The sequence below is a fragment of the Monodelphis domestica genome, chromosome 1 (assembly GCF_027887165.1).
Source record: "Monodelphis domestica isolate mMonDom1 chromosome 1, mMonDom1.pri, whole genome shotgun sequence".
NCBI lineage: Eukaryota > Metazoa > Chordata > Mammalia > Didelphimorphia > Didelphidae > Monodelphis > Monodelphis domestica.
The window spans coordinates 75,278,190-75,303,890 of NC_077227.1; the positions used below are offsets into that span (position 1 = coordinate 75,278,190).

General features: G+C 36.5%; 2 protein-coding genes across 3 annotated transcripts in view; both read left to right on the plus strand.

The window, feature by feature from the left end:
* LOC100020322 (cytochrome P450 2C23-like) overlaps positions 1 to 9,805 on the plus strand; it is a 36,187-nt gene extending 26,382 nt beyond the window's left edge. Inside the window, exons 5-9 of one of the 2 annotated variants that reach the window (XM_016428628.2) lie at positions 116 to 292; positions 3,121 to 3,262; positions 6,427 to 6,614; positions 8,017 to 8,158; positions 9,526 to 9,805. In XM_016428628.2, the coding sequence (XP_016284114.1) occupies positions 116 to 292; positions 3,121 to 3,262; positions 6,427 to 6,614; positions 8,017 to 8,158; positions 9,526 to 9,707 (831 nt within the window). In that variant the 3' untranslated portion in view covers positions 9,708 to 9,805. The remainder of the gene's footprint in view (positions 1 to 115; positions 293 to 3,120; positions 3,263 to 6,426; positions 6,615 to 8,016; positions 8,159 to 9,525) is intronic. The other variant, XM_007478644.3, reaches the window with a different exon arrangement.
* A 7,421-nt stretch (positions 9,806 to 17,226) lies between these two features.
* LOC100020348 (cytochrome P450 2C44-like) overlaps positions 17,227 to 25,701 on the plus strand; it is a 36,184-nt gene continuing 27,709 nt past the window's right edge. The window contains exon 1 of the mRNA XM_001372846.3: positions 17,227 to 17,507. Coding sequence (XP_001372883.1) covers positions 17,337 to 17,507 — 171 coding nt within the window. The 5' untranslated portion in view covers positions 17,227 to 17,336. The remainder of the gene's footprint in view (positions 17,508 to 25,701) is intronic.

Genomic DNA, 25,701 nt, shown 5'->3' on the forward strand with positions numbered 1-25,701 from the left:
AAAATGGGCAAAAGACAGCTTCTACAATGAAAAGAAATAAGTAATTGTAAAAATTGTTTTTTCTTTATTACATCTTTTTTTCTCATGGGATGGGACGTGTTTTCTGCCCTTTTAGCTCTATAATATGTATCCTTCACTCATAAAACATCTGCCTGGAAGTCATAGGACCATTAATAAAAATGTTCTTGAAGTTAGGAATTTCATCATGGATGAAGTGAAGAAGCACCAGGAAACCCTAGATCCAAACAACCCTCGGGACTATATTGATGGTTTCCTCATCAAAATACAACAGGTACAGTAGATGGAAGAGCTCTGCCTTTTTGGCTGGAGTTGGAATTGGCAATTTGAGGGCTTAGACAAGCATTTGTGTGAAGCTTAATCTGTGAAATCACTTTTGAAACCCTTTTAGAGGAGGGGAAGAGATTCTTGGAAACCACCATCAGGTCAAGAGACAGTCTCTGGGGTACCAAGTGGGTCTTCAAGGGAGGTTAGGATGGGCTGAGGAGAGATCCATTATTGACTCAGGTTGTTACATAGCACAAGGCAACTAGGTATTATAGTATATAGAATGCTAGACTTTGAGTTAGGAAGACCTGAGTTCAAATCCTACCAAAGATATATATGCTTGATATGTGACCCTGGGGAAGTTATCTAACATCTCTGAGCCTCAGTTTCCTTCACTTTAAAATAAAGATAGTACCTATTTAACAGCATGAAAATTGAATGAGATTTATAGGGGTAAGTTACTTTGTGAACCTTAAAAAATTTCTATCCAAGGACATATTTTCCTCCACATATTCGTATGTTTAGATGGATAAAGCAAGATAATATATGGAATAAATAGGAATATATAATATACAAATATATCATATATAATATGTAAATGTAATAAATATAACATACATGTATATAAATTTAATAAATATAATGTTAAATATAAATAAACAGAAGAAAATATCCAAGAAGTAGGAATAGTTCAAGATGTGGATAGCTGCAAAGAGGTCAAGTATAATGAAGCCTGAGAAAAAGAATTTGGATTTAGCAATTTAAGGATTTTTGCTCTCTTCAGAATGACTAGACCCACCTGTCACCCATAGAGTGTCACAGTTAATACATGTCCTGGGCTCAGTGGGACCTACCTGGACATGATGTCATGAGAACTTCTCAACTTCGAGAGAGAGAAAAAGAGTGCCAAATCAGTCATCCACTAATCAGCCTAGCTTCAAAATGGAACAGAACCAAGGTTACAACAAGGTCATGGATCTGTTCCCTCAAAATCATATGGGAAGGCATGAGGCAAAGGCAAATCTGTGCTGAAGTCCAGGAAGGGAAAGAAAAGGCAGAAGCAAATGCTAGAGACAGCTATTCTTGTCCACAGCTAGTATTGAAGAGACATATCAAAAATAAGACTTCAGAAATGTTGTCTAATACCTGCTGTTAAATTAGGCCATATACTTGCAAGCAAATTGATTCCACAGGTCCTTTCACCAAGGGTGAAAGAATGCCTATTGACACTGGAAACTCAACCAAGAAAAAGAGAATTTGGGAATGAGATGGGGGTATCTCACACCCTTATGTCAACACACTGTCACTTCTAATCTTTCCCTTAAATTTCCTATAAAATCGAGAGCATCCTACCCTGATTTACAAAGGACAATATTCCCCTCAGTCTATCCATGTTGGTGAAGATGTGGCACACGTGCCCTGGTGACACAGAGAAGGCTATTCCATTTACCCTCTCCACAGTGCCTGAGGGCATTTTTGCATGCCATGGCCCTCTGTACAGCCAACCAATGCTAGAACTTCCTCCTTCCACTGTCTGGGGTAATGCAGGGGGCTTACAGATAGCTTTAAGTTGAAGTTTGGGCATGCTGTCTAGAAAAGATTCACCAATGCTAATATACATGATATACAATGCTGAAATACATTAGAGAATCATTCATTCATCTGCTAGTCTGGTAGATGAGGAACTTAAGGGGGTAAGGGTCTTCTACACTTAAATCAACAGCCAAAGGATGATAGCTATTAATTCTGACTTTGTTAAAGACTACAAGAAGCTGCAAACACCTCATCATACCTCTCTACTTGCTTAGTTGTGATTCCTCAGATATACAATCCCATTCCTCCTGTCTTTTCAACTGTCAACAGAGTTTCCAGGTTAGATCTACAGATTAAATGAAGAGAAATTACATGAGAGTCAACAGACTAACATTGATAGATATCTATAATTATTAATCACTAATAAAGTCTTTTAGGACAGGTAGGGGGTGAAATGGATAGAATGCCAGACCAGGAGCCAGGAAGATTCATCTTCCCTGAGTTCTAATCTGGCCTCAGACACTTACTAGCTATGTGACCTTGGGCAAGTCACTGAACCTTGTTTGCCTCAGTTTCCTCATCTGTAAAATGAGCTAGAGAAGATAATGGTAAACCATTCTAGTATCTCTGCTAAGAAAATGAATCACAAAGAATCAGGACATAACTGAAAATGACAACAATAATGAAGTTTTATCTTGTTTATATTATATATTATGCATATTATTATATACATATATATTATATACTCTTATATTATATACTCTTATATTATATACTCTTATATTATATACTCTTATATTAATATTATATACAAATGTTATAATATATACATATACTATTATTATCTCACTATGTCTAAGTGGAATGAGAAGTTTAGATAATCGGATCAGACTATCTTGGTAGTGGAGGAGGTCTCTATAATCTCAGAATATCTAGATGTGACCAGAGATCAGAATGTCTAGGTGGGATCAAGAACTAAGACAATGGAGTCCTCCTTTTGAGATAGAATGCAGGCTAAGAATGTCTTTATTTACACAACCTACCAGGCTCCATTTCTTTGTCCTCTAAGGTTATTTTTAATATTGGAAGAAGAAAAGATGGTCCCCTTAAGCTCACAGAACACAGATTCTATCCCTTTTCTCTATATATCCATCAGGTCTTCTCTAGTTGAAGTCATTATTTCTGTATAGCCCATCATCCAATCATGTTCATAAAAATAAGTCATATCATATTACTTGTCATAATGAGAGAGCTTTAGAATTTCAAATGTCTGCTTCTTTGATGCAATGCTACTGCCTTCAGGAGAAACTGAATCCACAGTCTGCATTCAACTATCAGGAATTGGTGGCCAATGCAATTAACTTCTTAGCTGCTGGTACAGAAACAACATCCAGCACTCTGAGATATGGGCTTTTACTGCTCATGAAATATCCAAAGATTCAAGGTAAGAGAAATCATTCCTTGTGACTCACACAATTGAAAGGGCATCAAGAGGGAAGAGAGAGCCTGTTAAGCTCTGACCTTGGTCCTGACTTGTTACTGTGAGCTGCAATACTACACCTGATAAAATGCCTTACACATAGCTGATGTTCAGGAGGAAATTTAACAAGTAAATAGAATAAGGCCATTTCTAAGAGCACAATATAATTTATTAATAGGGGCATGTGATCTATTTGTAAAGGACAGGTCAATGGCATGCCTACATTTGTGCCAAAGACCCGAATGACATTCTTTTATACCTGTGTGTGTCTTTTTTCTGACTGACTTGACAATACATCATTGAGATCTCCCCTGGAAATCCCAATTGATGAACATTTTAATGAAGAGGTTGGCTAAGAATTTTCAGCTCCTCCATATCTTTGGATTGGGAGGAGCAGTGGACTAGCCTTCAGATGCAGCAAATCATGTCACTTCTGATTCCTAAAAAATACAGTTCCTATCAATCTTAACCAGAAAAACATAAGCATCACAATCAGGATTTCATTGGCTTGTTCTCCTCTTTGTAGATTAAATCAGCCCAAAATTTAATGAAGGAAACAAGGGCAAAGCCCCTATTCCCTGGGGGAGTATCTAACTTAAACTGGATCCTATTTGTAGAGTAAACAAAAGTTGCAGTCTATGTGGATTTTTGAATTGGGGACAGCTGAAAGTAACTAATGAGCAGATGCATTGTGGGCTAGGAGGACTTTTTCTGGAGTGGAATCTTGACAAAAATAGGAAGAAAAGGGAAGAATTGCAATTTAATTCTTTGTTATTAATATAATATAATATTAATTCCCCTCATTGTTGAACTAAATACAACTCATGATTAAGGGTTATGTGACCATTATTATTTTTGATCTTGGTGATAATTTCAACTGGCCCATCACAAGCAAAAGTAGGTGAATCCAAAAGTCAGTTAGCAACAAGTTGGGATCACTGGATCCCAAATCAATTTTTCCCAAACATGTTATAACTAAAGGTGATAAAGACTGAGAACCATGAGATTACAGTTGTAATCTTTGCTTTGGCCGTAAAGAACTATGATGCCTTGTGAATAAAACTTTATTTTCTTGACCTCACACTTTTTGTTTATAAAATAAGCTAACTGCTGAAGACTCCAAAGTTTAATTTCCTATGAAATAATAACAGGAAGGGGCAGCTAGGTGGTACAGTAGATAGGGTGTCAGCTCTGAAGTCAGAAAGACTTAATTTTTTGCTTTCAAACATGGAACATGGCCTCAGTTACTTATTAGATGTGTGACCCAAGAAAGTTCCTTAGCCCTGTTTGCCTCAGTTTCTTCATCTGTAAAAAATGAGCTGGAGAAGAAAGTAGCAAACCACTCCAGTATCTTTGCCAAGAAAACACCAAATGGTATCTCAAAGAATCAGAAAGGATTGTACAACATTAGCAATAATAGTATGAAGATAATAGAGTTGGATTTTCATTAGTCATTCTCAACAAGTAAACTTATGGAAATTTTGCTCTAAAACAGGGATTCTTAACCTTTTTGAAGATCGTGAACCTCTTGAAAGACTGGTGAAGTCTAGTGTATCTTCTTTGTACATGGTTGTTTGTATTTTATCTCCCTCATTAACTTGAGTCCTTCAGAGTACAAAATTATCTTTTTTCCTTTTTTAAATTTAAAATAATTCCTTGTATTATGTACTAGGGCATAAAAGCATTGCAAACAAGTGCAAAAGAGCAGAAATAATAAATGCAACCTCAGACCACAATGCAATGAAAATAATAATTAATAAGGGTACACGGAGACACAAATAAAAAATTAATTGAAAATTAGTCAATATGATTCTCCAAAACTGGTTAGTTAAAGAACAAATCATAGAAACAATTAATAATTTCATTGAAGAAAATGACAATGGTGAGACATCCTTTCAAAATCTATGGGACACAGTCAAAGCAGTACTCAGGGGGAAATATATGTCTTTGAGTTCATATATTAACAAATTAGGGAGGGCAGAGGTCAATGAATTGGGCATGCAAATTAAAAAGCTAGAAAGTGAAAAAATTAAAAATCCTCAGATGAAGACTAAATTAGAGATCCTAAAAATCAAAGGAGAATTTAATAAAATTGAAAGTCAAAAAACTTTTGATTTAATAAATAAGATTAGAAGCTGGTAATCTGGAAAAAAAACACAAATAAAATAGACAAAGTACTGGCTAATCTAATTTAAAAAGGAAAGAAGAAAACCAAATTGACAGTATCCAAGATGAAAAGGGAGACCTCACCTCTAATGAAGGGAAAATTAAGGCAATCATTAAAACTTATTATGCCCAATTATATGGCAATAAATATGGCAATCTAGGTGATATGGATGAATATTTACAAAAAATATAAATTGCTTAGACTAACAGAGGAAGAAATAGACTACCTAAACAACCCCATATCAAAAAAAGAAATTGAATAAGCCATCAAAGAACTCCCTAAGAAAAAATCCCCAGGACCAGATGGATTCACAAATGAATTCTATCAAACATTCAAATAACAACTAATCATGATTTGTTGCAATGGGAGAATGTGGCCAACCAGGAATCAAAACTAGCACCATGTTCCTGATTTATAGCCATCATGGCTCCCTGCCTGCCCCATGAAAAGTAGGTTCTACACAGGCAGGAGCTGTCTTATCTTAGTTTTCCTAGAATTCAGCACACAGTGCCTTTACTTTTTTTTTTTAATCAAATTGATCATGTATGACATCACAGATTTAAAGAGATCTAACGACTTAGTGCTTGCCCAGATGCCAAACCCAGGACAATTTCCCCTTGTACCATGCTGATGGGCATAAAAAAAATGAAGGCACATTTCCTTCACCAGAAATCTATAAACCTGTTTGTTTATTTAAATATTTTGATTGTTAAATGCCTGATAATACATGTATAACCCAGTAGAATTGCTTATCAATTCCAGGAGGGGGGAGGGAGACAACATGAATCATGTAACTGGAAAACTTATGTGTAAATTGGTTATTGGAATATAAAGATAAATTTTTTTACTAAAAAAATAATTCCTTGTATATTCATAAATGCTGTTGTCTGACTAACCAAAAAACATGCTCATTAGACTTTGCAACCATCAGAACTATTCATTGTCATTCATCTCAATACAGCCAAAGTTCATGAAGAAATTGACCGAGTCCTTGGCTCAAGTAGAAAATCCTCCATGCAGGACAGAGTCAAGATGCCTTATGTGGATGCGGTTGTACATGAGATACAGAGATATATTCATCTTGTATCTTTGATTATTCCACGATTAGCAGCCCAGGACACCCACTTCCAAAAATACGTGATTCCCAAGGTCAGATGTGTTTCTTTACATTATGATTTTCACAAGGCACAAAATCACCCAGTTTGAACTGGACACAGAATGTCAGTTCTATTTGCTTAGAGAAGCATTTGTTTCATAGAGAAATGAGAGAGCTGTTCTCTACAGATAGAAAAGCTATGCTCAAAGTCCTGATTCAAACATATACTGAGTGTGTTAACACATACTGGGAGAGCAGTTTACCTCTCGAGGCCCCTGGCATCTAAGACTCTAAGTTATGAAGCAAGTGTCCAATTGGCAGAGAGAATTTCTTCCACAATCCATTTCTGATTCCTTCTATCAGTAAAATCCCGGGTCCATTTTGTGCCATATGGAGAGGTCTTTTATTCTTGATCATTGATAGAAGTCATGTGTTATATTGGTAACTAGGTGGAGCAGTGAACTGAGTACCTGGCCTGAGTCAGATAACACTCCTCTTCCAGAGCTCAGATCTGACCTCAGACACTTACCAGCTATGTGACCCTGGGAAACTCATTGAACCATGCTTGCCTCAATTTCCTCATTTATAAAATGAGGTAAAGAAGGAAATGGCAAACCCCTCCACTTTCTTTGCCAAGAAAACCCCAAATGGGGTGACAAAAGAGTTGGGCAGAAATGAAAAGACTGAACAACAACCTCTGTTATACTGGGACTAATCCATGTCCAAGAGTTAGGAGAAGTCACATCATCCCTCTGGGCCTTTTATTTTTCTACAGGAAATATGGATTATATAGATGGTTTCTAGTGTCCAATAGAATTCACATAACCTGGTATGTGTAAGTAGCTCTAGAGCGAATCATTTTAGTAAAAGTGATTTTCCTACATCGTTTTCCTATGGGAGGAGGAAAAAAGGGGACTATGGAAATTGGCTCATATGTCCTTTGGGTGGAAAGAGATGAGATGATGGACAGAATCATCTGGGCAGGGTCATAATCTCTTTAAGCTTTAATTTTACCATAAAAGAACTAACAGAAAAGATCTATTGTAAAGTCACTATTTCTTACTTAGAGGACATAAAACATTATTTAACATTAAATTAATTTAATAATATTAATTAATTAATAATATATTTTATATCTTAAAAACTAAAAGGAGTCTCCTAAAAACATCAAGGGCATGAAAATACTTGTCTCCATCTTTCATGAATCTCACACATCAATGCTGTATGTATTCCATTGACTACTATACGTCACCTTTTGAAGAACTTAGAAATCACCAGATGGAATGTTAGTAAAGAAAAACTCTTGAGTTTAAGCTATTTTTTTAAAGTAGCTACAGGTTACTGATAGTTCATCTATAATAAATGCACACAGCTAGAACATTTCATGTTAGATATTTTATATAACTTATGGATATGTGCTATATCCCAGCTAAAGTCCTAATTTCTTGAATCCAGGGCACAAAAGTATTCCCTTTGCTCTACTCTGTCTTGTATGATAGAAAAGCATTTCCCAATCCATATGAGTTTGACCCAGAGAACTTCTTGGACAAATCTGGAAACTTTCAGAAGAATGACTGCTTTGTACCATTTTCTTTGGGTAAATATAATGTATTTATTTGTCTGCCCATTTGTCTGTTTCATTGACTGAACCATAACAGAGATATCAGTAACCAAACTCCAAAGGGGATTGACATAATTGTCAAATCAAAGAAATATTAAGACAGATTGAATACAGTGTGGGGTAATGGAGAGTAGGCTACATTTAGATTCAGGATCTTGGGGTTTGAATCAAATCTCTGATAGTTGTAATGATGTCAATATGATCAAATCACTTAATCTCTGAAACTCAGGTTCCTCCAATGTAAAATAAGGATAATAGTACCTAGATCTTATAGGTGTTATTGAAAAAGTGCTTGGGAAACAGAGCACAATAAAAAGTAAATTATTATGATTATTATAATTATTTCATTCATTAAGAAAATTGGATCAGGTGAGCTAATTATTTAGGGATCAAAGTATTGTTTGGTGAGAGCTATACCAATTTAGCAGGCACAGGTATTGCTTCCTGATTGATTGTTAAGGATTTGGAATCAGGAGAAATTAGGGTTTTAATCCTATTTCACACATATGTTAATTCTGTAACCATATGCTAGTCTTTTGATCTATCTGAACCTCAGTTTCCTAAACTAAAAAAAATGGGGATAATAATTCCTTTAGTACCTGCTTTATAGAGTTGTTGTGAAGATAATAACACTGTCAACTATTCTGGAACTATAATTCCTATATAAATGTAAACTTTGAGTTTTTAAATGATACAGTCATTCTCAACACTCATATCAGAGAAGAGAAAGAATATGAGGCATAGTGAACAGAAGGCTGACCTTGGGAGTCAGGAAGCCCTTGGGATATAATCCTGCCTCACAAACATCATCATTATGTGTCTGTGTCTGTGGGGACAGTCACTTGATTTTTCATGTACTTAGGAAGTTCTTTAAGACTCAGTTATCAAGGATTTGCCCACCTGCAACTGTAACCCCAACCCCAAGCAAATGGACTATATCTCTAGATCTCCACGTGATTACCCATCCAGCTTCTTTCCCCAAATCTTCTCACTATTGCTTATTATTAAGACACAATTCACTAGCATTTCACTTATTCTGAACATATTGCATGTGAATGTCATTTCTCTGGAACTGGAAACACATACCAGGAGCACCTTAGCCACCTGGATTAGCACCTATGTCCTTCCTTGCCTATTTGACAATGGGACCTCCATGCATACATACTTGTCCTCTCCAGTATAAGACACTTCACTGCCATTTCCACTGACATCAGTGAGAACCTAGCTTGAGGTAACTTTCATCCTTCTCCTCACACAGTTTTCTTGACCAATATATTTGTCTCTCCTGGTGCACTAATTCAATTAAATGGCTATCATGAAGCAGACTCTCTGGTTCCTTTTAGGAAAACGCCTCTGTCTTGGGGAGAGCTTGGCTCGGATGGAGGTGTTTCTCTTCCTGACTACTATTCTGCAGAACTTCACCTTGAAGCCCATGGTTGAGCCAAAAGAACTTGTCACCACCCCACTCAGAAGTGGAATTGTCAACATCCCCTCAATTTACAAGTTATCTCTTATTCCTAGATAAATGATGGACAGTCTTTATTTTATGATCACTTCTTAGAATTGTTTCTACCCCTGATGCCTCATATTTCCATATAACTATTAAATGTATTTGTGTTTTGAGTGTGTATATACACACACATATGTGTGCATGCTTTGTTCATTGCTTTGTTCCCATAACACAGACCGTCAATATTTTAAATGATGATCAATATATTCTTGGTGTTTGGTGTTTGGAAGACATTGCTACCCTCCTCAAGGTAAGAGCAGTTTCTGGAAGAAAATCAGGAAAACATATGAATACATGAAAAGAGAACAACAATAATACATACTATTATTACATTTTTTAAAGTCACAAAATTGAGAAAAAACTATCAAAATAAAACAAATCCAAAGGGAACTCAAAAGCAAAAAATGTTTATATCAGAACATAAACACAATTTACCTATTTTAAACAGATTACAAATAACCTGGATATTATGATTCTGCACATAATTTTATGCATTTGTTTATTAAATGATTTTTGATGACAGTAGTTACTAAGTGTAAAATATTTTTAAAAAAGAACAGTGATTAGACAGTTCCTGGAAGAGAGACATACATGACCGAGGAACAAGAGAGTCACCACAACCTCATTCTTGCTCCTCTTGTTTGGCAGAAGCAAAAAAATACTACAATGGGAAAATCATATGCTCAGTTCAAGGGTTTATTTTTAATCTTAAGAAATTCTGGAAAGTCTGACAATTGTCCTTAGCAAATGGTTCTAAATCTTGTAGAAGTGTTGATTATAGAGAAATAAAGAGATCACTTCTTAGAATTGTTTCTACCCCTGATGCCTCATATTTCCATATAACTATTAAATGTATTTGTGTTTTGAGTGTGTATATACACACACATATGTGTGCATGCTTGTATGCATATAAGTACCCTGTAGCTCACCATCTGAATCAGGCTGCTACTGTTCTAGGACACCCTAAGTAATTTGTGAGGTGTCTCTTCTCTATTGCTTTTGCCTTAAGCACCAATGTACTAGGTGCCCTCTCTCCCCTCATTGTTAGCAGGGCTAAATTACACTGCTTGGCACTTAATCAATGCCTAAAAAAAAAAAAAAACCTTACCAGTTCCATGGCAGTAAGAGTTTGGTAATTAGGGTTGTGACTTTTCCAGGGTCACACAGCTAGGAAGTATCTAAAGCCAAATTTGAATCCAGGTCCTGCTAACTCCAGACCAGATGATTTACTTTACTAAGTGGCTGCCTCTAGTCAATGTTTTTTCATTCCTGTTTTGTTCTAATGGGTAGCCCCAGTTTCCTTTAATCATATAAAATAATTGATTTTTACAAAGGGATATTTACTTCAAAGATATAGCAAAAAGAAAATACAAAAATTTTCCCCAACACACCAGGGGCACCCTTTATCCTATACCATCTTGGCTTCTAGGTAGAATTGGCTTATTCTTAGCACATACATTTATATAAATCCACTTACAATACAGCACAACATTCCTCTAGAAGGAATCTGGTGAACAAGATGTAGACGTATATGCTATATAATAATATATTTCAGTGTATTCAAAGCTAGTTGAATGGCTAGAATAAAATTACAGATGTTAATTGTTCCTCTTTACTTTGGAAGAAGACACCTAATGGAGTGCTATGTGGAGCTCTGCTTGACCATGTGCTATTAATATTTTTTCAGTAACTTGGATAAAAGACAAAATGGCATACTCAAAAGATTTCCCCAAGACAGAAAATGGTAAGGGATATCCAGTTAACTAATTGAATGATATTTAGAATTTAAAATAGTCTTGGGTAACTAAAATATTGGGTTGAATATAACAAGAGGAAATGTATTTAAAAAATAAAGGTGGGGGCAGCTGGGTAGCTCAGTGGATTGAGAACCAGTCCTAGAGATGGGAGGTCCTAGGTTCAAATCTGGCTTCAGCCACTTCCCAGCTGTGTGACCCTGGGCAAGTCACTTGACCCCCATTGCCTAGCCCTTACCACTCTTCTGCCTTGGAGCCAATACACAGTATTGACTCCAAGACGGAAGGTAAGGGTTTAAAAAAAAAATAAAGGTAAAATTGTAAACCTGACTTCAAAAGAAAATCCCACCCCACAAGTATAAGATGTAGAAAGCATGATTTGACAGCAGTTTCTCTGAAATCGATAGGGAAGGTTTTGCAATGTCAATTCCATATGACTCAATAGTATACTGTAGCTACCAAAAAAAATTTTTTTAAGTTAATTCAATTTTAGGCTTCATCAGGAAAGACTAGATGTGCAGGACCTAGGAGGTAATGGTTCTATGGTATTCATCAGACTGTGTGATGTAGAAGAAAGTAATATATTATTCTCAAGGAAATATTATAAAATTTTCTCTGAGAAGTTAGTAAAAGTTGGTTCCCCCACCTCTTCCCCACTGAGACGTAGCCACACATCCCTCTCTCTGTAAAATCTGGGGAACATTGTCTTATGTCCGCGTTGTGAAACATTGCTCCACATTTCTCTCTCAATAAATATATTCCATTTTAAAGATGTTTTTTCTTGGACTTTTTGAATGGTGATTAAAGAGGGTGTACCTTGATATTTCAAGGTCCCCTTAAACTTCCAATTCACACAATACCATGACTGGAGTTTTCATTTGTGGGTTTCTGCCCACCTGAGGAAAGACCTTGATAAGCAGGAAGATGGTGGCCAAGATGGCAAATCCTCTTGAGATCATGTCATGTGAGAGATCTGTTGAAGGAATTGGGCATGTTTAACCCATAAAAAGATGAAGATATGGAGAGGGTTATGAAAGTTGTCCTCCAGGCTCCAAGAGACTTTTACAGGGGACAGGGTGGATCTGCATGGTTCCAGAGGGAAGAATTAGAGGCAAGTCCAATAAATTTCACTTTCCTTCAAGGAAAAGCTTCCTAAGAGAGCTCTCTCAGAGCAGAATGGGCTGCCTCTGAAGGAGGGAGGCTTCCCCTTAGTAGCCTTAGTAGAGGCCTTCAAGCCAAAGGCTTTGTCTTAAGAAGGGATTCATCTCCAGTAAAGTGAAGAAAACGACAAAAAAGCTATTTTGTGGAACTAGAAAAAAAATCACCTGGAAGAACAAGAGATTAAGAATATCAAGGGAATTAAGTACAACAACAAAAATGTGAAGGATGGTGTTCTAGCAGTATCAGATCTCAAAATGTTATATAAAGTAATAATCATCAAAACAATCTCATACTGTCTAAGAAATAGAAGGGTGGATCAATACAATGGATTTGGGGTGAATGACCATGGCAATCTAGTGTTTAATAAACACAAAGATTCCAGCTTTGGGGATAAGAACTCATTATTTGACAAAAGCTGGTGGGAAAACTAGAAAAGAGTCTGGAAAAAGTTAATATCTCTCACCCTATAGCAGCACTAGAGAACCTTTTAGTGATTGTGTGCCCAAACTACACCTTCAAGTAGCCTGTGAGCTCCCCTACCCCCACATTACTGCAGAGAGTGAAGGGAGGAAGTTCTCACATTGGTCTGCTGGACAGAGAGGTGGGGCATGCAAAAATGTCTTCAGGCTTGGTGGAGAGGGGAACAGGGAACCCATGCCACATCTTCACCAGCACAGCTCTATAGCAAGATAAGGTCAAAATGGGTATATGATTTAGAAATAAAGGATGCTACTAAAAATAAATTAGAGGAATATAGAATAGAACCTGTCAGATCTATGGAGAAGGGAAGAATTTATGACCATACAGGAGATATAGAACATAACAAGATTTCAAATGAATACTTTTGACTATATTACATTTAAAAGGTTTTATACAAACAAAACCAATGTAACCAAAATTAGAAGGGAAACAACAAAATGGGGGAAATTTTTATTAAAAGTTTCTCTGATAAAAGTTTCATTTCTCAAATATATAGATAACTAAGTCAAATTTTTAAGAATACAAGTCATTCTCCAACTGACAAATGGTCAAGGGATATAAATAAGCAGTTTTCAGATGAAGAAATCAAAGTTATCAATAATCATATGAAAAAATATCCTAAATTCCTCTGAATTAGAGAAATGCAAATCAAAACAACTCTCGGGTACCACCTCACACCTAGCAGATTGGCCAATATCATAGTAAAGGAAAGTGATTGATATTGGAGGGGATGTGGCAATATTGGGACACTAATGCATTGCTGGTAGAGTTGTGAAATGATCCAACCATTCTGGAGGGCAACTTGGAACTATGCCCCAAGGACCATAAAACAATGCATACCCTTTGATCCAGTAAAACCTCTACTAGGTCTGTACACCAAATAGAGGGAGGGAAAAGGAGTGGGAAGGAAGGACCTACCTGTACAAAAATGTTTATATAAGCTCTTTTTGTGGTAGCAAAAAATTGGAAATTGAGGGGATATCCATCAATTGAGGAATGGCTAAATAAACTGTGGTTTATGGTAGTGTTGGAATACTAAGGCACTGTAAGAAATGATGAACAGGATGATTTCAGAAAGAAATAGAAAGATCTATGTGAACTGATGGAAACCAAAATAAGCAGAACCAGAAGACTATTGTACACAGTAATGGCAATATTGTGCAATGATCAACTGTGAAAAACTTAGTTACTCTCAGCAATACAATGATCTAGAACAATTCTGAGGGACTTATGACAGAGATTGCTATTGACCTCCAGAGAAAGAACCGTGTGAGTAGAAATGCAGATCAAGCATATGATTTCTCACTGAATTTGGATACCAGAAACACAAAGACAAAAACCAGAGTCTCTGGTCTCAAAGAGTTTGTATGCTACTAGAGAAATCCAACAAAGAGAAGCAAATATGAGATAAATACAAAGTAAAGACAACATCATTTGGATTAGAAGGTGAATATTATCAATTAGAGGAATGAAGTAAGCCTTCTTATCATTGGATCAAAGCCTGAAGTGATCTACAAGATCAGGGAACCAAAGGCTCTAATTTTGTAGGTGTAGAAACCAAGACCCTAAAAGATTAAATGGTTTCCCCAGAGTTACAAAGTAATAAGTGGCACATTCAAAGCCAGAGTTCCAGAGCTCCTCATTTGGAGACTGTGTTTGTTTTGGCTGAGTTTTGAAGGAAGCTAAGGGTAACAGGAGACAGAGGTGATAATAGAGAACATTGCAGGTATGATAAACAGCCTACACTGTAATGAGCAGTGGGTCAAACATTTAGAGATGGAATGGATATCACATCCAATCTTTTGTGTGTGTGTGTTGTAATAGATACTATTCTGAGGGATTGTATATTGATTGATACTAGATAACTCATGGATCAAGTTTGTCTACCCTCCTCCCTATACCTCTGGGTTTCCTCCCTCTCTTCGGAAGTCTTTCAGCTTCCCTTCCTCCCCCCCCCCTTTCTTCTGTGAGCTATGAGATTTCAGAGGAAATATTTTTTTCTCTTCTTTTCTCAAGTAAGGGTTTATTTGGGGAAGATAGGACAAGGATGGAGGATAAGGTAAGAGGGGTAGGATATCCCTATTCTCTACAGGGAGCCTTGGTTTGGAGAATATTGGGAGAAATGGCAATCCTGTCAGTCAGAGAGATATGAGGACCACTGTCTTTTCTTCCTTCTGTCTTCAAATCAGCCAACCAGCAAAATCCTCAGCTTCAGCCACCACTATCAGCCAGAAGCCAAAAGCCCAAAGCCAAAAAGCCTCTTTGCCCAGTTCAGCCGTTGGCTTGACTCCAACTGTCTCCCAGTCACATTCCAAATGGAATCTTCATTTTGACTGACAGCTTCTGTGAGTCAGTCAGTCAGAATGGGTAAGTATACAACGTACAGCATAGCTGCAACACAAAAGTCACACTGATATATATTTCTGTGGAAAATTCAAACAGGCAAAGATATTTCTTATCTGCATGAGTTTGCACAGAAATCAAGAACAATGTATATGGATGTACATATGTAAATCTGTATAGGTACAACTTATGTACACATGTAGATACTAATGTACTAACTAACTATTAGAATAATTTATTAATATTCTAATAACTAAACTATAGGGACAGATTAGAGAATTTGTTCAAAGTCTTAAGGAAATAGGGACAGACATAACTACTTACGTATAGAAGTTAAATTGCTTTATAATTGGAGGTTAGCAATTGTTAGTACTAGAAAATTTTACTTAGTTGAATTTATAGACGTTAAGAGATAAGACAGTTACTTATTTAAAATACTGTTGAATTTGTTGGAATTGTTTAAAATTGTTACATGAGTTATTATGTCAAAACATTTTATGTACAATCCCTATTACCTAAACCATTTTCCTATACTCAATCTTAGCATAGAACTAGGTAGACAGAATAGCTAAGATAAGATTAGAATTTGTTATTTTGGGAGGGTAAAGGAATATTTAAGATAGTACAAGGTGAAGAATTAGATAGGTAGGAATATCTAAAAGGTAAGTATTAATAAAAATTGCAAGTTGCAATTTTTAAGACAAAAAGGGAGGAAATGTGGAAAAGAGAGAAATTATAAGAAAATTTACAAGGCATGCATGCAAGACAGAAAGCTGAGGTCAAGGGAAATTAATTTGTTCAGAAAATCTTTTCTTCAATGATTAATGAAAAGATAAACTTCCAAGTCCCATATGTGATTCTTGGGATGGTAAATAAAAGAGTTTACTAAATTTTCCAATAATAGGAACAATGTTGTTTTGGTTTTGAAGAGGACCAATAACAACACAAGAATAATTTCTTGAATTGCTCATGAATTGGATTTAAGTGAATCAGAATTGTGCAAAGTTGTCAACCACATTCTTTCTTCTAGAGACACTAAAGTCCAGTGGCAGGGCAAAAGTCAAGATTATTGGCAGTGACTGAGGATGCAATGAATAGATGATTTTGGTGCTCTAGGTTTCTGATTGAAGTTTAAGTCCTCCACAGGGCCTGCTTCAGCAAGCTTCATGGCCCCTAGATTGAAGAAATACCAAATATTTGCCCTATTAGAGGTCTCTTCTGAAGAACTGACTCACTTCTTCCATATGGGAGAAATAGATAATGTCATCTCCTCCCTGTTGTCAGAAATCAAGTCATCTCCCAATAACACTCTCCATTGCTCCTCTAAGTGTTTCACTCCAACTAGAGGATTTGTCCAATGACCCCTGGATATTATAGCAGTAGCATTGTGGAGAGACACCATCCATTCCAGATTCCAGTAAGCAAAGACTTACACTGGACTTGTCTTTGTCACTGTCCTTAAAAGTGAAATAGTCATTCTTTAAATTTAGGGAAGGAATGAACCCTTGATTTGCTGTCCTTGGGAAAAGGCAAATTATCCCCTTTGTCCCACAACACCTGAACACACAAAACACCAGAATACTCATTCACCAATTGGTTGGAGAAGGGAAGGAAGCTGAAATATGACCAAAAAAGATTGACTAGACACAGAAACACTCTGAGGATAACTATTCTCATTCAATAAAGATTAACCACAATACTAACAAAGAACCTTGCAGAAGGGGTAACATTTAACTTGTTCTTTTGCTACAGATGATGCAATAAAAAAATAATATAAATATCAAATTCCATTTGCTTCTAGGATCCCAGCCTCTCCACTGGCTAATCAGTTCTGTCCCTTTTTTACGACTAGTCATTGCCACCTTTGCATTTGTGCCCTGGTATTTCATTAGGCCCTGTAGCTGCCATGGATTTCTGGGGACTCATTACTCTTGCCCTTGTCTGTTTTTTATTTTTCCAGTTAATATGGAACAAAGGATATAAAGCAAGGAGGTTCCCACCTGGTCCAATTCCTCTTCCCATCCTTGGGAACATGCTACAGATGGACTCCAAGGATCTCTTTACATTTTTTGACAAGGTAAGGGGCTTTATCCTGTGATTCAATGGGAGCAGTTAAGCTATCCCTAAGTAACTCCCCTGAACATTAGAAGCCTTGTTAAGGGTCTCAAAGTTAATTATTTCAATTCAGTACAATTTCAAGAGGGATTTGAGTGCTCTTTATGTGCCAGACACTATGCTGGACCCAGAGATAAAAAGCAGAGAGTTCCTGTCCTCAAAGGCTTTACATTCTACTAGAGAAAAACAACACAGAAAAGAAAATCCAAGTTGTCTACATAGAATCATTTGGCGTGGAAGGTGAAAACTAGTAATTAAGAGAGTAAAGAAAGGCTCTTCGCAGTGGACCAAAGACTGAGAAAGAGAAGTGATTTAAGAGGTCATGCATGGAGTCCCATGCTCTCATCTTAAAGATACAGAGTCCAAGGCTGCAAAAGGTTAAATGAATTGAATAAGGTTACAAAGATAGCAAAACGCTCACTTGAAGTCAGTGTTCTTTTTACTCTCCTACATCCCTTTCCTTGGCAGGCTATTTGAGCTGAGCCTTGAAGGAATGTAAAGGTTATGAGAACCAAAAATGATGACAAAGAAACTCTCCAGGCATGGTAGACAAACTATACAAAGAGGGAATGTTATGTATAGGGAGCAACAGAGAAGCCAGAACATGCCTATATAATATAGGAACCATTCTAGTGAGCTATAGATTGTTTATTTAGAGCTACAATGGACATCTAGCCCAATCCTCTTTTTTTTAAACTGAAGAAAGCAAGTCCAAGATAAATTAGATAATGAGATTGCCAGGGTAAGAAACAGTTCTTTTTACTAACAGGATTCTTCAGATCCAAGATTCATATAAGTTTCCTGGGAAGGGAGAGATTATGAAGCTTCTGATTTTTGCAGTGGAAGTCAATAGAGTGGCACATGCTAACTCTGAAGAAAATGGGATCCAGGAGGGAAAGCACTGACTCACTTCTGTCTTTGTATCTTCAGCCTCTTTGTATAGAGCCTAAATAGTAAGTTCTTATCCCAAAAGCTGGGGTCTTTGGAATACCCCTGTCTTCATAACCTTTGACTCAGAGATTCTACTGCTAGACATACAGTCACCCTAAGAAGATCAAATTCTGTAAGTCAAGTGCTACACATGCCAAAATATTCATTGTAGCATTTTTTTCATGCTAGCAAAAACCTAAAATGCAAGGCAATGGCATCAATTGGGTAATGATTGAAGATATTATGAATTTGATGGGGAATTTGCATGCCATGGGAAACAACAAACATGAGGAACTCAAGGAAATGTAGGAAGACATGTAGGAACTATAAGATTTTACACTTAAGTTCAGAGTAATATTGTGGTCACCAGTTTAAAAATTGTTATAGCTTAAGTCAAAATGACTTTTAGCAGCTTTATTTACAAAGAGGTAGAAAGAGTGAATGTGGAAAAATGTAGATAAAGAGACAGATTCTAATAAGCCTACTAGCCCTTCTCCTGAGAAGCCAGGATCAGCCCTGGCAGGGCTTCCCCAAGACTGTCTCCATGTGGATTTCCTGGTAATCCTCAGCCAGAAGTCCCAGTGATGTCTTTAGCCAGAATTCCACCAATGCAGCCTCCTCCAAAGCTAAAGCAGGAATCTTAGTCATTCACCCATCAAGCTGACACACAATCCAGGTGAAAGGTCTCCTCTAAGCCAAGGCAGGGATCTCCAGAACCAATCTCTCCAGAAGCCAGGAAAGGAATGAATCTTAGACTATGTTGGTCTCTTTTTGTACCCCCTTTTTCCACGTCACTTCATGTCACTCCTCTTTCACAGAAACCAATGACAGTCTTTCAATTTGCCTAGTACTACCCGGTGGGGGGGGGGGAACACAATGGCCTTTGGAGTTGTCACTTACTCTTATAAGTGACTTGTGAACTCTCATACTTAATGGTAAGTAGGAGTACTTTAAGTTCTTGATTTTATTAGCTAAAAATAGATAAGAGGAGAGTTAATCCTATTGGAGGGGATAAAATGAATTAATATGATTTGACTAAATATAAGAGAATGTGGTCACTGATATAACTCAAGTCAAAATGACTTTATTTAGCAGTTTTATTTATAAAATAGAGGGAAAGAATAAAGTAGAGAAATGTGAAAGAGGGTAGAGTAAGCTGTCTAGCTTATCACCCCAAATGTTGCTCTGGTGCCTGGCTCAACTTAGGCTGGGCTAATTAGCACTCCACCAGAGAGCCCTCAGTCAGCCATTTAGCCAGAGGATCCAATGGTAAATAACCACATGGCCTCCTCTGGAAACTAATCTCTCCAGAAGCCAGGAAAGGAGTGATCGTTTCACTCACCCATGTTGTAGTTCAAAGGGAAAGATCCAAGAGCAATCTTACCAAATACTAGAGTCCCAGGTCCACACTGAAGAAGGTCCTCCACCAGCCTCCAAAACCTCAAAAGAGCTCAAAGACCTCTTGACTGGAAGTTTCAGCCACTTTTAAAGATCCTTCTTTACATCATTCCCTGTTCCTTCCTCCACTTTAGGGGACCAATTGTGGTCTTTAAATTTACTTAGAACTGCCGAGGGAGCAGTCAGTTGCTCTTGGAGATGGAAACCCTTTAGTAAGTAGTTTGTGGACTCCCCCTACTTTAGTGTTAAGTAGGGGCATATTCCTTTTGTTGATTAAATTTAAAAGTAGGCAAGGAGAAAATTAATCCCATCTTCACACTATCTTCACAGAACTGATACATAATAAAATAAGCAGGACCTGAAAAATAACATAAATGACTCTAATAATGGAAATTAAAAGACCGCTAAAGTGAAACCCAGTGCTATGTAGTTATAAGGACTCATTTGGGTCTTGAGAAGAGATGAAGAAATGTTCCTCTCTGCTTTCCTTGAACAAGTATTGGAGTATAGGTGCTAAACACTGCATATACTGTTAATCACATTCAATATGTTGGGTGGATTTTCTTTTTTACAAAGGAAGACTAACTAGATGTGTGAGGGTATTATATTTGGAACTGCTGGCAATGTCAAAACAAAAGGCCCCACTAAATATAAATGAATGAATTAATAAGTGGACCATGCTAAAAAATAAAATAAGAAGCCAATTCATATCTATCCAGACTGTACAAGTACAGAATTTGTATCCAATTAGCCAGAACCAGGAAGGAGTCAGGCTTTTAATATAGAATTTTGTTTTTCCAAGTCTAACTATTAATAACATAAGAAGTAGGCAAGAACTAGGGCGGACAAATTCTTGCCATTTCACTCTTGTACCTCCAAATGCTAGAAAACATGAGAAACTTAGCGCCATAGGAGGGTACCCACACTTTGGGTTTGTTTTTACATAAAAGACTCAGGTTCATAGAGCATTAGATTTGTAAAAAATCTGACAGATAGTTTTGCTCATCGTCCCTGGAGGACATATGAGGAAATTAAAGTGCAAAAATGTTAGCTGACTTGACAAAATCTAGTCCAGGTTCCCATTTAGGGACCCACAAATAAAACCACAGCTTTGCTTCATTGTTCAGTGCCAAATATAATATTTCTTATATTTAGCTATGCCAAAAATCAATGCTCTCTTTGAAATGTCTTCAATACCCATGTTTTCTTTTCATTCTTTCTCTGAACTTTATGAGATTCTTCTCACCTGTCTACTCCAATCATTAGTTTCTTGGTCTCCAAGATATTTCCTCACTTAAAAACTCCCTTGGCATGACCTTTCCCTTCCTTTTTTTTCTTTAATTCCTACTTTCTGTCCTACTAACAACTCAAAGACAGCAGAGCAAGGGCTAGAGAAGTGACTTGTCCAGGGTCACATGGCTAAGAAGTATCTGAGGCTAGATTTGAACCCAGGTTCTCCTGATTCTAAGCTTGGTATTCTATTCCCTGATCCACCTAGCTGCCCTCCTTTCCCTTCCTTCTAATATATCTACCTCCTACCTCTTCAAGGCCCACTGCAAAATCCATCTCATTCACAATGAATTCTCCTTGATCATCCAGGTGAGCATGACTTCTCCTTGTACATGGTTCTCGTTATCTTAACAGACAGTATAGGGGAGACCTGACTGCATTGGGAGTCTACAGTATCCTAGCATCATATCCTGGATCTCATCTATTCTCTTTGGGATACAGACCCAGCCTTAAATCAGGAGGGTCCAATCTCAAGTTTAGACTGAGATCGCCTCCCCCCAAAAGGGCTTTTTCCTCTGAGCACCTCGCATAGCCATAGTTGGATTTCAGGCTTGCGATAGCTTCAGCTGAGATTTGAAGTCTTTGTTGCCTTATGTGACAATTTTAGCTTATCACAGTTTAGAGAGAATTACTCCCAATAACCTGATTTTGTTTGCAGAAATGTCTAATTCTTTGTTCCATATGCCAAACAAATACTAACTTCTCTACTAAATCAAATTGTTTAATTTCTGAATGTCCATGCTACTAAGAATCATTTCATTTTTTTGTCTTTGTTATGGAGTCCTTCCTATATAAATTTGAGCCAGGGAATAATTGCTTAGTGTAAAAGAATAAAAGGAAGTAACTCAGTTCCTGTAACATAAGAATGTGGTGCTAAGTTTTTAAAGTGTGTGTTGACTGTATCGTGCCATCTTGTGGTAGCATAAGGGTAATTGTGAGGTTGGAAAATGGTTAAAATTTGTCTGAGCACAAATGGGGATTGTTTCAGGAGGGCAATAGATAATAGAAGGGGAAATGCAGTTTTAAATTCTTTGCAATTGACATGATAAAGTTATAGAGCCTATAAACAACAAGTCTTTACATAAGGGACCCTGTGGAGCAGGGGTCCCCAAACTACAGTCTGCGGGCCACATGCAACCCCCTGAGGCCATTTATCTGGCCCCTACCACACTTCTGAAAGGGGCACCTCTTTCATTGGTGGTCAGTGAGAGGAGTGCTGTATGTGGTGATGCCACAAAACGCATCATCGCTCATGTACAGTACTACTTCCAGTGACATAATCCTTTGTGTGGTGCCTTGTTCTGAGAGTAACTGAACAAGAACGAGGTGCCATGCAAAGGATTATGTGGCTGCACAATGGAAGATGTCAGCATGATGAGAGGCGATCTGGGGGAGGGGATTTTGCACTGCGTATACTGCTGCCTGGTATAGTGGTGGCAGTGATGGGACTGTACAAGGTGTGACAGACCCATCACAGCCAGCACTTTAGCTTCCATTATCCCAGACAGCATTATACAGATTTTTTCATAGTTTTTTTTTTTTAATAGTCCAGCCCTCCAATGATCTGAGAGACAATGAACTGGCCCCCTGTGTAAAAAGTTTGGGGATCCCTGCTCTGGAGTGTATATCAGAAGTATCTCAAACAGTGTGATTTACCATATAATCAAATCATATTTGAGTAGTGAGAATCAAATTCTAAGGAATTCCAACAATTTATATTCCAAAATACAAAGTAATATCTAATTGGGATCAAATGATCCTTTTCCTGTCTTTTTTATTTCTACCTCTCCCTCCTGGCAGCCATCCAGGAATGGAAGTAAGAAATGTTTGACAGATCTAATTACCTGTTTCTTCTGTATTTGGAACAGAGGCTAAAATTCCTTCATACTTAATCACTTACATTTTTTGAGACTCAAAAATGTTCATAAAAGTGTTGTCCTGGATTTCCCAAACAATTTCTGGTCTGCCTTCTTCATTTTTACCAGAGAAATGAAGAAGAGACAGAGAGAGGTTATAGAGGTGCAAGGGACCTCCTTTTTCCAAGGCTTGTTTTTCCAAAATTTAAATCTTCCCAATGCATGACATGACATAGACAACATAGATTATAAGACAGGCACTTTTCAGATGAAGAAAGCAAGGCTGTCTCGTCAACTATAGACAGCTTTGTTTTCTTCATCTGAAAACATCTGTTCATATCTTTTGACCACTTGTCAATTAGAAAATGACTTTGATTCTTATCAATTTGACTTAGCTCTCTCTCTATTTGAACATTTTGAATTTTACAAGAGAAACTTGCTATAAAAATTCTACCACCACCCCTCAGGTTTCTGCTTTGCTTCTTATCTTGGTTGCATTGGTTTTGTTTCTACAAAAACCCTTTAATTTAAATTAATCAAAATTATCCATTTTACATCTTATAATGCTCTCTATTTCTTATTTGGTCATAAATTCTTCCCTTATCTGTACATCTGGCAGGTAAATAATTCCATGCTCCATTAATTTGTTTATGGGATCATTCTTTATCATGTACCATGTAGACCTTATCTTGCTATTTGGTGTGAGATGTTAGTCCATCACTAGTCTCTGCCTTATCATTGTCTAATTGTCAAATTTTCCCAGCAGTTTTTCAGACCCCTACTTTGAAGGAAAAATGAAAAATTATAAAGCGAAGTCATAAGCCCCCAGACAAATGCCTAAAAGAACCCAATTGAATCATTCTAAATTTACATAAAAATAAGGACATCATTTCTTCAAATTCTCTTTTGTATACCAGAGAAGTTCACTTCCCTAATCACAGAGGGCAGAAAGTTTTAACTCTGTCCTTCTTCCTCCCTTTTTATTCTAAAATAGAGACATTGATCCCAAAGGCAAGTGTGGCTTCTTGAGTGGACATTGTAGCTTCTCCAATACACCTAGACATATCTGAGATATCTAGTAATAATAATAAGAAGCCATCATTTATATAATGCTTACTATGTGTCAGAGAATATGCAAAGCACTTTTTACAAATATTATCTATTTGAATATCATAACAATCTTAGACCTTACACTTGAAAAAATTGAGTCAAACTCAAGGTTACTATAATCTTTTACTATTATTTGTTGTATGTCTCTTTTGCTCCACTGGTCTATTTTTCTTAGCCAATACCAGATGGTTTTTGATAATTATTGTTTTATTTTTTTTTTAATCCTTAGTTTCTGTCTTAGAATCAATTGATTTGAAAGCAGAAGAGCAGTAAGGGCTAGGAACTGGGGTTAAGTGACAAAGCTAAGAAGTGCCTGAGGCCAGATTTTTACCTAGGTCTTCCCAACTTCAAGCCTAGTGCTCTCTCCACTATACTAATTAGCTGTCCTGATAATTACTGCTTTAAAATATAGTTTTAAATCTGGTACTGCTAGGTTTCTTTCCTTTACATTTTTTTCATCAATTCCTTTTATATTCTTGATTTTTTGTTTTTCCAAAAGAATTTTGTTAGTATTTTTTTCCTAGTTCAATTTAATTGGTCAATTTAATTTAATTGGGATAGCATTGAAAAAGTAGTTTAGATACGATTGTCATTTTTACTATATTAGCTCTGTCCACGTATAAGCAATTAAAGTCTCCCCAATTATATAACCTGATTTTATCTGAATAAAAAATGTTTTACAATTAGGTTTATATCATTCCTGGGTTTGTTTTGGTTTGTATAATCCTGTGTATTTTATTTTATCTATGGTTATTTTTAATTACTTGAAATATGTCTTACCAGCTCTCCTTTTATGGCTTTGTTAGTGACATCTAAAAATCCTGATGATTTATATGGTTTTATTTTATATCCTACTACTCTGATAAAAATTATTGATAGTTTCAAGTAATTTTTGAGTTAATTCTCTAGGATTTTCCACATTTGCCATTATATTGTTTGTGAAAAGAGATAGTTTTGTTACCTCTTTGTCCATTCTGATTCCTTCAAGTTCTCTCTTTTCTTTTGATTATTATTGAATAATATTGGTGATAATGGACAACCTTGTTTCTCTCCTGATTTCATGCAGAAGGCTTCTAACTTATCCCCATTATGAAAATATAGGTTGCTGATGATTTGGGGTATAAATTATTTTTCATTCTAAGGAAAAATCTATTTATACCTATGTTTTTAAGTGTTTTAATAGGGATGAGTGTCATATTTTCAAAAGATTTTTCTGTACCTACTGATATGATCATATAGTTTTTATGATTATTGTTATTGGTAGAAACAATTATGTTAAGGATTTTGCATATATTAAACCATTCTGGTATATCTTGTATAAGTCCTATTTTGCCATAATGTATAATCTTTCTGATATAGTGTTGTAGACTCCTAGCTAATATTTTATATAGGATTTTTGCATCTATATTCATTAATGAAATTGGTCTATGATTTCCTTTCTCTGTTTTTCTCTTTCTGGTTTATGTGTTAGCACCATATTTTGTATAAAAAGGAGTTTGGAAAGATTCCTTCCTTACCAACTATTCCAAATAATTTGTGTAATATTAGAATTAGTTGGTATTTAAGTGTTTG